This window comes from Rhinolophus sinicus, chromosome 12, assembly GCF_057876585.1.
Source record: "Rhinolophus sinicus isolate RSI-liver-muscle chromosome 12, RSI-T2T, whole genome shotgun sequence".
Taxonomy (NCBI): domain Eukaryota; kingdom Metazoa; phylum Chordata; class Mammalia; order Chiroptera; family Rhinolophidae; genus Rhinolophus; species Rhinolophus sinicus.
In genome coordinates, this window is record NC_142512.1 from 3,427,158 (window position 1) to 3,440,856 (window position 13,699).

The following is a 13,699-nucleotide window of genomic DNA, read 5'->3' on the forward strand; positions in this document are numbered from 1 at the left end:
AAGCTGCCCATGGCCCCCACTAGAATAATTTAAAATATCCACTACTACTAAGGAGTCCCCATAACATTTCACATAACGTGTAAATCTGCGGGGATTGTGTCTGAGAAAGACAAAGCGGTGTTAGGTGTCTATACCCGAAACCTAACCCAATCCACCCTCAAATTACAAAGGATAAATAATACACGCTTTTTACAACAACTTGGGATGTTTACGCAATGACATAAATCAACTAGCAAAAAGCATTTCTTAACAAGAGTTGATGAAGTCTAACCCATAGCAGCTTACACCGAGGTAAAGAATAACAACTAATATGTGGCCACACAAGATTTACTCATCCAGCCTAAGGTGACATAAGTTCAACCAACAAGCGAGCTAATGTTTCCATTCATGTTCTGGTTCATGTACCTGCGCAGTTTTGATTCAATGAGATCTAAGCCCCCAGGTATGACCTGCCCCCAGGGCTCTGTGTCGAGCTGGTACGAGTGGGAGCTACACACCACTGTCACCCACCTTGCCTGCCTGACTTCCTGCTGATGGAACTAACTGGACACTGAGTCTAGCTGTTGCAGGTGTGGAGGATGGAGGACTGAGCCAGTACGTCACATTCCGCACACAGATCAACATTGCGCGTGTCAAAGGTAGCTCACCTCGGTTAGGTTCCTGGTAAACCTGCACTTTGCCCAACTCCACCCCCAGCCGCCTAGAGAAGAGAAAGGGGGAAAAAGCTGAAAAGGTAACGGAACAGACTCAACAACTTCACTATTTAAGGACAAGTCATAAACTGATAAAAATGAAACAGAGGCATTCTTATCATAAAACTTCAAGTTAGTAATAAATTGTACTGTCACTCCTTTACGTAACCCCTCACCCCCACCCAACACCTTCCCAAGACGGTCTACGTCCCCTGCTGCCTGCCTCACTGACCGTTGCCTCGTGCCCCCTACACCCCAGCAACGTTCCTGAGACACCCAACCCCTCCTGCCGCACAGCACGGGCCATGGCACCTGCTGCTCCCTCTGCCTGGAGGGCTCTGCCCCCAGACCTTCACTCAGGGACTCATTCGCGTTTCTCAATTCACATATGATCCCTTCAGTTTAACAGGACACCTGAGCATCCAAGCTAAGCCCCCACCCTTCCTTTCACTGCTGTTTGCATAGCCTTTATCACCGTCTGAAATTATCTTGTTTATCATGTTGACTTGCTTCTTGTCTGGACCCGAAATGTAGGAAAGAAGGATCATGACTGGCTGTTTATCCCTAATATCTAGGTCAAGGCTTAGTGCACAGTAAGGGTTCAATGTTTATTGAATAAATAACTGAAATTATGCCAAACTAGAATCCATAAACTATTTCCATATAGCATCCACTTCACTGTTCTTTATATTCAAATAATTCTATACATATGTAGCACCTAATACAATCCCTGACACCCCTGAGGCAGTCAATAAACGCCTGCTGGATGAATGTGTGGAAAAGGTGAGCTTACTCTGTACAGGTGATATGCAGATTAACTAGAAAGTACCTGCTGACTGCAAGCTTAACAGTCAGTGCTAATCCAATTATCAAATTTAAAACGTCACGTAATGAACACAGATTTCAATGGTATGATTAGAACTCACTCAGCAATTTTCTTTGAAAGCTCCATACAAGATGAATTAGAATTTGCTGAAAACAACACCAGACCTCCTTTGGTTATGTTCATCTTGGTTTCCAATTCAGGTGGCGCCACACAAAACATCAAACCTTCTTGGTTTTCCAATTCTCAGAGCCTAGAAGGATATAAAATATATCAAAAACTGCCAAATGATATTAAATACACTTGAATGGACTTTTTTTTTTAACAGCAAATGATTTCAGCTGAAGGAAATCAGTTTTCAGCATAATAGAGTATTTTATATTAAACATATATAGACAAATAAAAAGTCCACTTAGATTTCAGGTTCCAAATTTATGGAAATACATTGTCATGATTTACTTAGTTTCCGTGACCTGGGAATAAGTGATAAACTTACAAGAAAGCGGAGCGGACGCGCTCAGTGTTTTACTGTTTGCTGCTTCAGGTCAGTTACGGACCGACCGCCTCCTTTGTGCTCTGACAACAAAATTCTTCCTGGATTAACACACAGAAAAACGGCAGAGCCATTAGCAAGGACATGGACTGATCGATCCTTAAACAAGAAATAGATGAGCCATCTCTGCCCAGCTTTTCCTGTAGTATCTGTTCACCAGAACACCTCCCCCGGGCCTTGCAGCTGTCTTGCACATGCCTGAGTCATGTCTAAAATTGCCGTGGTCGTCTGCATTTTCATCGACTGGAACACAAGGTTGACCATGTAATAACCTTGCAGAAAAGCGAAGCGACCTTCCAAATGACGGGCAACAGTACACAGACAGAAAGTCATGGGAGCTGAGGGCTTAATCCCACTGGCCATTAATGTGCTCTGCTACGTTCCGCTCTCTGGGCTGAGCGGCTGCAACAGCCACAGCCTAGGCCATGCGAGGGGTGGGGGCGCGCACCTTCCCAGCAAGCCCCCGCACTTCTGCAGTTGTGTTTACTTGGGATGGCTCTGGGAAGGCTGGTGGAGACTATGAACCAGCTGACGCCAAGCACATCTTTCCTGTTAGTCCTAAATTGTAATTACACAGGTAGTACACAAACACATTCTCCTTGTGAAAAAAACCAAAAAGCAGAAACATGATAGTTGAGGCTCTAGGCACCAGCCCCAACCCCACACTCCCCCCCACGCACCTTCCCAGTTCAGGTCAGTTGGGCATTGACACCATCAGGCTTTTTTTCACATTCACACACTTGACCCCCACAAAATATATGTATAAAAAATACATTTCTAACATAAAAGGTATCATAGAAATCCATCTATAATGTGCTTTTCCACTAAATGATACATTTTGACAAGCCAGGTTAGAAAATAGAGATCCACTGCGTCCTTTTAAACTGCTGCCGTATCCCATGGTGCGGACGTGCCAGATTAGTGGGTCACCCTCCTAACAGGCCTCCTTAGGCCCATGTGCATGTCTCTGCAGGAACTGTAAGAAGGGAGCCATAGGGCCACGGGGGTTGTCCCACCAGAAGGGTAGGAGGGCGCATTTCCACAGAGTGCACCTCGTAAGGCACATTCCAAACTGGGAAATATGGGACACTTAATGCATTTACCCAAGCATATGAATCACAAACAGAAACGTAAGCACAACTCACCAAAGCCCTAGAGACCAAGGTGGACTACTGGTGTTTACCATGGAAAACAGCTCTGGAGCAGAGGCAGCAAACCACAACCCATGGGCCAAATCAGGTCCCTCCAAAGATTACTGCTGTAACTAAAACAGCGACACCCACTGTTTACAAACTGCCTATGGATATAGTGGTACATAGGAGGTGAGTATAAGCCGCAGGGCCTAAAATAGTTTTTATCCGGCCTCTACAGAAAAAGCTGGCTGACCCCTGCTGAACATCACAGTGTGGGGCAGAGTGGCTGTTATAAATGAAAGAAATACCATTTACTCATCAATACTCAAGATGTGTTCTAACACCATCTCTCAACCGACATATGTCTGTTCAGGAACAGAAGGTACAGGTCTAGAAAAGGAAACAAAAAAATTCATTCTCCTGTAGTTCTAAACACAGGCTTTGGAGTCATTCATGTTTGGGTCGTGGCTCCTCCTTTCCCGTAACTCACGGCGAGGCCCTGCCTGAGTTACTTAACCTTGCTCGTCCATACAAGCTGTGAATACTGACCTCACATACAGGGTTACCGTAAAACTAACTTCTGTACGGCACTTAACACAGTGCCCCACTTATAGGATATGCTTGGAAAATGGAAGTTACATATGAATCAACTTGTAGCATCTTGGTTATGTACCAAACAAGTACAGTAAGATGCATGGGTGACTATCATTTTACAAACCCCCGACCTTCAAATACAAAGCTCCTTAAAGTATAACAGTGTTTTTAAGAGGACTTGGAAGAACGAAAGCACCTGCATAGGAAGAGATCTTAGAGGTGATTCGGCCCAACTACAGGACTCCTGCCAAGGAGCCACTCCACAGATATTCAAACACCCCCAAGAGTCTAATGCCCACAGCCTGAGAGCCCATCCATTCCAAACTCTTCTTTAGGACACACCAAGACTCCTCTCCTGCAGCCTCCACCCACTGGTCCTTAAAGGTTATCCTCAGAAACATGACAATCACCAGGATGAGGGTGGCAGAAGGTTCATTAGCATAGACTTTAGCACGAAATGAAGAGTACAGAGAACATTCACAGACTTCCAGTCAAGATGCCAGAGTAGGTGTCCCCATAATACCCCATAAAACCAGCAAGGATTGTGTCTGAGAAAACCACAAGGTTGTTAGAGGCAGAGTGAGTGACTGAGTGACTCACTTGCTCACAAACCCACTCATTCTAAGCTCCAGTGCCGGGGCAGCAGCTGAAAATGTGCTGGGACATATGGGGGAGAACTGAGTTGACCCACTTCAGGGTCAGAGCTAGAGAAACAGAGGTTGGAGCAACTCTCTCTGGGGATGGAAGTGCTGGCAGGCACTATTGTTCCTTTGTTGAATTCTCCCTCCACACAGCCAGCAGGCGCAGGAGGGCACCAAACCTGTGCTCTCCATTTACCTGGCTAACACTGTTTGCCCCAACTTGGTGATTCGGAGACCCCGCCCCACCCTATCTGAGCCCGGCCCAAGCCTCTTCCAGCTGCTCCTCTACACAAGCAGCCTGCCTTAGCTTGTACTGTGGGCTTTTCCAAAAGCTCTGAGACATCCACAAATCCCAAACAAGCAGCAGCTGGAATTGGTGTGCCTTGTAGCTCCAAATGGCCCCAAGCCCAGCACAAGTAACAACTGGTCTCAACTTCATTGTACTCCCATGAGGTGGCCCCAGACCTAGCATAGCGGTGGCTGGCCTCAGTTCACATCATGGTTGCCCATCCAAGAGTCACAAGCCCAGCACAAGTGGCAGCTGGCCTTGAACCACAGCACAGCCTGTCCCAAGTGCGTCCAAGCCCAGCACAAGTAGCAACCAGCCACAGATCACTTTGTAGCTCCCACCAGGAGGCCCCAAGCCTGGCACAAGTGACAGCTGAGCTTAGCCTGCACCAGAGCCCCTCCCAAGAGGTTCCAGAACCAACATACCCAGAGGCCAGCTTCAGACCGTACCAGAACACCACCCAACCAGCTCCACAAATGGGACACCTAAATGGTGGACTCAGCTGGCACCATAAGGTCAGCCCCTACACAACAGTTTGTCCACTGTCGTCATGGTCAGCCCTCACAGCCAGTCAGCCTGACGGTCAACTCCACCTATTGTACCAACAGCAATCGAGACTCAACTACAAAAGGAGGGCACTTACAACCTACACAGGGGAAAACTGGAGCACCTGGTTGAAGTGACCAGGGGGACTGTGCCACCAGGCCCCAGAAGACACCTTCTACATAAGGCTATTCTGCCAAGACCAGGAAACATACCAGATCTACCTAATACATAGAAACAAACACGGAGTCAGCCAAAATGAAAACACAAAGAAACATGTCCAAATGAAAGAATAGTGTAAAACTCTAGAAAAAAAATTGAACGAAATGGAGACAAGCAATCTACCAGATACAGAGTTCAAAATATTGGTTATAAGGACACTCAATAAACTCAGGAGAACAGATGAACTCAACAAGAACTTCAACAAAGGGATAGAAAACATAAAAAAGAACCAGTCAGAAATGAAGACTACACTATAGGGAAACAACAGATTAGATGAAGCAGAGCATTGAATTAGTGATTTGGAAGACAAAGTAGTGGGAAACACCCAATCAGAACAGCAAAAAGAAAAAAAAGTAAGAACAGGTTAAGGGACCTCTGGGACAACATCAGGTGTACCAATATTTGCATCATAGGAGTACCAGAAGGAGAAGAGAGCAAAGGGGAGTGAAAACCTATTTGAAGAAATAACCCCTAACCTGGGAAAGGAAATAAACATACAAATCCAGGAAGTACAGAGAGTCCCAAACAAGATGAACAGGCCCACACCAAGACACATCATAATTAAAATACCAAAGGTTAAAGACAAAGAGAGAACCTTAAAAACAGCAAAAGAAAAGCAGTTAGTTACCTACAAGGGAGCTCCCATAATACTGTCAGCTGGTTTCTCAACAGAAACTTTTCAGGCCAGAAGAAACTGGCACAAAATATTCAAAGTGATACAAAGCAAAGACCTACAACAAAGACTGCTCTACCCAGCAAGGCTATCATTTAGAATTGAGAGATAAAGAGCTTCTCAGACGAGAAAAAGTTAAAGGAGTTCATCACCACCAAACGAGTATGAGTATTACAAGAAATGTTAAAGGGACTTCTTTAAGAAGAAAAGATAAAAAATATGAATAAGAAAATACAGGAAAGAAAAAAATTCTAACTGACAAAGGCAAACAGTAAAAGCAGTAGATCAACCAACTATAAAACCAGCACAAAGGTTAAAAAACAAAAGTAGAAAATCACTGTGTAATTATAACAAATTAAGGGACACACACAAAAACAAAATAAGTAAAAAATAATGAGAAAAACATAAACATAGGAGGGTTGAGTAAAAGTTGTAGTGATTTTAGAATGTGTTCAAACTTAAGCAACCATCAACTTCAAATAGACTGCTGCAAACATAGCTTGGTATAGATGAAACACGTGGTAACCATAAATCAAATATCCATAAAAGGTATACAAGAAATAAAGAGAAAAGAATCCAAACATAACACTATAGAAAGTCATCCACATACAAGATTAGAGAGCAAAAGAATAAGAAAGGAGCAGGGAAGAACTACAAAAACAATCATAAAACAATTAATAAAATGGCAATAATTACATACCTATCAATTACTTTAAATGTAAATGAACTAAATGCTCCAATGAAAAGACATATGGTGGCTGAATGAGTAAAAGCACAAGATCCTTACATATGCTGCCTACAGGAGACCCACTTCAGATCAAAAGACATACACAGACTAAAAGTAAAGGGATGGAAAAATATATTTCATGCAAATGGAAACAAAAAAAGCAAGAAAGAGCTGGGTAGCAATACTTATATCAGACAAGATAGACTTTAAAAAAAAAACTGTAACAAGAGACAAAGAAGGACATTTCATAATGATAAAGGGATTAATCCAACAAGAGGACATAAGTCTTGTAAATATTTACACACCCAATGTAGGAACATCTAAATATATAAAGCAAATAGTGACAGACATAAAAGAAGAGATTGACAGTAAGACAATAATATTAGGAGATTTTAAAACCCCATTGACATCAATGGACAGATCACCCAGATGGAACATCAACAAGGAAACAGTGGCCTTAAATGACACATTAGGCCAGAAGAACATAATTGATATTTTTAAAACATTTCGCCCAAAAGTAGCAGAAATACATTCTTTTCAAGAGCACAGGGAACATTTCCAGGATAGACCACATGATAGGCCACCAAAAAAATCTCAATAAATTTAAGATTGAAATCACACCAAGCATCTTCTCTGATTACAATGTTATGAAACTAAAAATCAACTACAAGAAAACTGAAAAACACAAACACGAGGAGCCTAAATAACATGCTACTAAATAATGAATGGATTAACAATGAGATCAAGGAAATCAAAAGATACCTTGAGACAAATGAAATTGAAAACTCAACAACCCAAAATCTACGGGACACAGCTAAAGCCGTTCTAAGAGAGGAATTCATAGCAATACAGACTTACCTAAAGAAACAAGAAAAATCTCAAATAAACAATCTAACCTTACACCTAAAGGAACTAGAAAAGAAGAAACAAAATTCAAAGTGAGTAGAAGGATGGAAATAATAAAGATCAGAGCAGAAATAAACAGAATAGAGTCTAAAAACAAAAAAGTAGAAAACATCAATGAAACCAAGAGCTGGTTCTTTGAAAAGGTAAACAAAACTGATAACCCTTTAGCCAGACTCATCAAGAAGAAAAGTGAGAGGGTCCAAAGAAATAAAATCAGAAATAAAAGAGAAGTAACAACTGACACCACAGAAATAAATAGGATTATCAGGAACTACTACAGAGAATTATATGCCAACAAATTGAACAACCTGGAAGAAATGGATACATTCCTAGGAACATAACCATTTTCTGAGGCTGAGTCATAAAGAAAGAGAATATCTGAAAAGACCAATTACTTAGGAAATCAAATCAGTAATCAAAACACTCACGATGAACAGAAGTCCTGTACTAGATGGCTTCACAGGTGAATTTTACCAAACATTCAAAGAAGTAATACCTACCTTTCTCAAACTATTCCAAAAAACTGAAGAAGAGGAAAGGCTCCCAAACTCATTTTACGAGGCCAACAATATCTTGATACCAAAACCAAAGACACTACAAAAGAATAAAATTATAGGCCAATATCCCTAATGAACATAGATGCAAAAATCCTCAACAAAATATCAGCAAACCAAATTCAGTAATACCTTAAAAAGATCATAAATCATCAAGTGGGATTTATTCCCGGAGTGCAAGGTTGGTTCAACATCCACAAATCAATTAATGTGATACATCGCATGAAGAAAATCATGGCTAAAAACCATATGATCATATAAAAAGATGCAGAAAAAGCATTTGATAAAATCCTACATCAATTTATAATCAAAACTCTCAGTACAGTAGGGATAGAAGGAACAACATACCTCAACATAATAAAGGCCATACATGACAAACCTACAACTAACATCATATTCAACATTGAGAAGCTGAAAGGGATTTCCTGAAGATCAGGAACAAGACAAGGATATCTACTCTCATCACTTTTATTCAACATAGTCCTGGAAGTTGTAGCCACTGCAATCAGACAGGAAAAAGAAATAAAAGGCAGCAGGATATACATGCTCAAATTGGAAAAAAAAAAAAAAGCAAAACTGTCATTCTTTGCAGATGACATGATACTCTATAGAGAAAACCCTAAAGATTCCACCAAAAAACTACTAAAACTGATAAATGAATTCAATAAAAGCAGAATACAAAATTAATAGTCAGAAATCAGTTGCATTTTTATATACCAATAACAAACTATCAGAAAGAGAAATGAAGAAAACACTCCCATTTACAATAGCATCAAAAAGAATACAATACCTAGGAATAAATTTAACCAATGAGGTAAAAGACCTGTACTTAGAAAATTATAAGACCCTGAAGTAAGAAATAGGAGAGAGAAAATACAAATAAATGGAAGCATATACCTTGCTCATGGACAGGAAGAATCAACATTGTTAAAATGTCCATATTACTCAAAGCAAACTACAGATTCAATGCAATCCCTATCAGAACACCACTGGCATTCTCACAGAACTAGAACAAATAATCCTAAAATTCATATGGAACCACAAAATACCCCAAATAGCCAAAGCAATATTGAGAAAGAAGAACAAAATTGGACGAAACATGCTACCTGATATGAAACTATACTACTATAATAATCAAAACAGCATGGTACTGACAAAAAAAAAAACAAAAAACAGACACATTGATCAATGGAACAGAATAGAGAGCCCAGAAATAAATCCATGCCTATATGGTCATTTAATCTATGACAACGGAAGCAAGAATTTACACCGGGGTAAAGACAGTCTACTTAATAAATGGTGCTGGGAAAACTGGACAGATACACGCAAAAAAATGAAACTGGATCACCTTTTTATGCCATATACAAGAATAAACTCAAAATGGATTAAAGACTTATATATAAGACCCGAAACCACAAAACTCCTAAAAGAAAATCTAGGAAGTAAACTCGCAGACATTACCCTTAGTAATATTTTTACTGATATATTTCCTCAGGTAAGGGAAACAAAAGAAAAAATAAACAAATGGGACTACATCAAAATAGAAAGTTTTTTCACAGGAAAGGAAACCATCAACAAAATGAAAAGACATCCTACTGAATGGGAAAAGACATTTGGCAACGATACATATGACAAAGGGTTAATATCCAAAATTTATTAAAAAATTCATACAACACCAAAAAAAACAAACAATCCGATTTTTAAAAATGGGCAGAAGACCTGAATAGACATTTCTCTAAAGAGGACATACAGATGGCCAATAGACATATGAAAAGATGCTCAATGTCAATAATCACCAGCGAAATGCAAATAAAAACCACAATGAGATACCACCTCACACCAGTCAGAATGGCTATCATCAATAAATCAACAAAAATTAAGTACTGGCAAGGATGTGGAGAAAAGGGAACTCTTGTGCACTGTTGGTGGGATTGCAAATTAGAGCAGCCACTGTGGAAAACAGTATGGAGGTTCCTAGAAAAATTACAAATAGAATTACCATATGACCCAGCAATTCCACTTTTGGGTATTTATCCAAAGAAATCCAAAACACTAATTTGAAAAAATATATGCACCCCTATGTTCATTGCAGCATTATTTACAATAGTTAAGATATGAAAGCAACCGAAGTGTCGATCGATAGGTGAATGCATAAAGAAGTGGTACATATATACAATGGAATATTACTCAACCATTAAAAAGAATGAAATCTTACCATTTGCAACAGCATGGATGAACCCAGAGAGTATTATGCTGAGTGAAATATATCAGACAGAGAAAGACAAATACCATGACTTCACTTCTATGTAGAATCTAAGACACAAAATAAATGAACAAAACAGAAACAAACTCATAGATACAGAGAACAAATTGGTGGTTGCCAGATGGGAAGGGGTTTGGGGGATAGGTGAGAAAGGTGAAAGGGATTCAAATGTACAAACTGCCAGTTATTAAAATAGTGACAGCGATGTAAAGTACAGCACAGGGAATATAATCAATAACATTGGAATAACTGTATGGTGTCAGATGGGTACTGGACTTATCGGGATCATCACTTCACAAGGTATTAAATGTCTAATCACTACGTTGTACACCTGAAACCCACATAAGATTGTATGTCAACTGTAATTGGAAAATAAATTTAAAAAAAAGAATCACAGGTATACACACACACACAAGAGAACACTCCCATTTTTCTCCAGATAAACTAGTTGCTTTTTCATTTTCCTAAATTTACTTTAGAATGTGTGAGAATGATTTATAACACATATGAAAACACACCCTTTTCAGAGAATCTCAGCATCTTTCAAAAAGCAAATCATACTCCTCTCTGAATGAGATTTAACAATTTGTTTAGTCTCATGAATGAAACCACCCTGAAAAACCACTTGTTTTGGACATGCTACCAATCATTTCAAAACCACTCATCCATATTTCCGACGAGGAAGGCTTGCATAGTGTGTTGCTTTCCCTCTACAGTGGTCCCTGTGCAAATACCTTCTATGTAAAGATGGCTAGAGGAATGTGAAGACTTGAGTTTGCCTTCCACAGTTTACCGGTTACCAGGCCTTGGGCAGGTCACTTGGCCCGGCAGCCTCAGCCTTTCCCTTCCTGACAACAGACAGACACCTGGTAAAAACTGCTTCTCCCACCAGAATTTAAGGTCCAGGACAGCAGAGATTCTTTTACCATTATATTCTGGGCTGTACATCCAGTGCCTAGAGCAGCACACCTAGCAGGTGGTAGAGGCTCAACAAATGTTTATTAAATAACTAATGTCTGTTGAATAAAGCCTGAACTCACAGAACTGCATTGATTAACAAATGGAATTGAAAGTAGTTTGCAAACTTAAAGGCATCATAAAGTATAAAGAATTATTTTTACTAGTGATGTGCCTCAAAGAAAATTTGCCTTTTTTATATCAGTATTGAAGAGAATTCGTAGGGCAAAACCTAACTTGAATTAATCTTCCATGCCTCTGTGATCCCAAGCACTTCGTTCACCAGAACGATTTCTTATGGCTAACACCATTTTCTGAGCGCTCTGAATTCTTACAACTCAATAAAGCGGGTACTACCATGTTTCCTCTGAAAATAAGACCGGATCTTATATTAATTTTTGCTCCAAAAGACACATTAGGGCTTATGTTCAGGGGATGTCATCCTGAAAAATCATGCTAGGGTTTATTTTCTGGTTACCTTATTTCCGGGGAAACACAGTAGAAGGAGACCTATTTTAAACATGGGGAAAGTGAAGCCTGCAGATGAAGAAACTTACTGGAGCTGCCTGGTCTCCAGCAGCAGACATCCCTCAGTCTGATTGTAGCACAGACAGTTGTGTAGGACCGCTGGCTACACAGCCTATTTCCCAACAACACAAAAAATGACTTGACACCTACTGAATTCTGCATAATGGTTAGTGGGATTGGACAAGTATCCAGATTTTGAAAAAAGTCTATTGTAAATACGCCGTATTTGGAAAACAATTTCTATCAAGTACAAAAGAATGAACACAAAACTTTAATTCAGCATTTCCTATTTGGGAATTTATCCCAAGGAAAGAAAAAGCTATATGCTCAATAATGGTCACTAAAAGATTTAAGAGGACACTGCACATATGGAAAGGTTTTATAATGGACTAATTATGTAAAACTCTAAATACACAATATTTTAAAAAACGGTAAATATCTGGGACTACGCAAAAGTACTTATGTTAAATGAAGAAGAGCAGAATTGCGTCTCCTCTGATCAAAACTGTGTAATAATGGTATAGTCCAGGGCAAAATAGCAATATAGACAAAAAGAGGGGAACGATTTAGTGGGGTTCATAACGTGAATAAATTATTTTTATTTGTGCATTTAAATTTTTAAACATTACAAATCACACTTTCTCACGTCACAAACTCCCACTCCGCATTTCCTTATTCCTTACAAAAGCTAAACATCCAAATTGCGCCAATACTAAAATGGGGGGGGGGGATTTTTATCACCGATGTAATACACGGGGGAAAACATTTTAAAGTAGAATTCCTAACAATTACATCAAGGTGCTCCCTCAACCTCTGCTGGATGTTCTGAGCGGAATAAAAACACCGTTTGGGGGCAAAGAAATGCCCGCGACTAACGAGGCCAGTCGAGTTAAAACCAGGGGCTCTGCAGGCTGGGGGCTCGGTGATGGCGGCTCCCAGGCTCCTTTCTGAGCCACGCAGCCGCAGGTCCCACACTTAGGGCTCGACTCCCTCGGCGTCGGAGGGGCAGCCCCGCGCCGGCCGGGCCCGCGGACCCGACGCGAGAGGAGAGGAGCGGGGAGGAGGCAGCTGTGGGAGTGAGGCCGGGTCTCCCGTGGCTCCCGCGGGCCGCCGCCCAGCGACTCGGCCCGTCAGCAGCCGGCGCCGCGGGGCTCCCCGCCCCTTGCACCTGCGCCCCGCAGTGCGGGGACCGCCGGGCCGCGCCGCCGCTCGTCGCTGGCCCCCGCCCGCCTACCTGGCCCCGACCCCAGCCCCGGCCCCGCCGCAGCCTCCGCTGCCGAAGGAAGAAAGGACCAGGTCTCCCGGCGACGTCTCTAGGAGCAAAATGGCGACTGCAAGCGCAAGTAGGGCGTCCGCGGCGACTCCGAGGCCTGTGGGCAGGGCGGGGGGCGGGGCCCGGGGCGGGGCCCGGGGCGGGGAGGCCGAGCACCTGGCGCAGGGATGTGGGCGTGGCCCGCCGAGCCACCGCCGTCCTTCCGGCCTGGCGGTGCGTAGGGGTGGGCGGGGAGGGAGGCGGGCTGCCCCGCGGGGAGGGGGAGGAGGTACGGGGGCTGCGCCGCTGGACCCGGAGGATGCCGCTGGCTCTGGGGCCCGGTAACAGC

General features: G+C 41.9%; 1 protein-coding gene across 4 annotated transcripts in view; it reads right to left on the bottom strand.

Annotated features, from left to right (window-relative positions):
• Window positions 1–13,485, bottom strand: part of PRPSAP2 (phosphoribosyl pyrophosphate synthetase associated protein 2) — a 45,597-nt gene extending 32,112 nt beyond the window's left edge. Inside the window, exons 1-4 of one of the 4 annotated variants that reach the window (XM_074320755.2) lie at window positions 13,333–13,485; window positions 2,012–2,109; window positions 1,619–1,768; window positions 648–700 (exon numbers count right to left, since the gene is read on the bottom strand). In XM_074320755.2, coding sequence (XP_074176856.2) covers window positions 648–700; window positions 1,619–1,737 — 172 coding nt within the window. In that variant the 5' untranslated portion in view covers window positions 1,738–1,768; window positions 2,012–2,109; window positions 13,333–13,485. Of the gene's footprint in view, window positions 1–647; window positions 701–1,618; window positions 1,769–2,011; window positions 2,110–10,565; window positions 10,670–12,127; window positions 13,303–13,332 lie in introns of those variants that run through there. The other 3 variants (XM_019753769.3, XM_019753770.3, XM_074320756.2) reach the window with 3 other exon arrangements.
• Window positions 13,486–13,699: the final 214 nt, after the last annotated feature.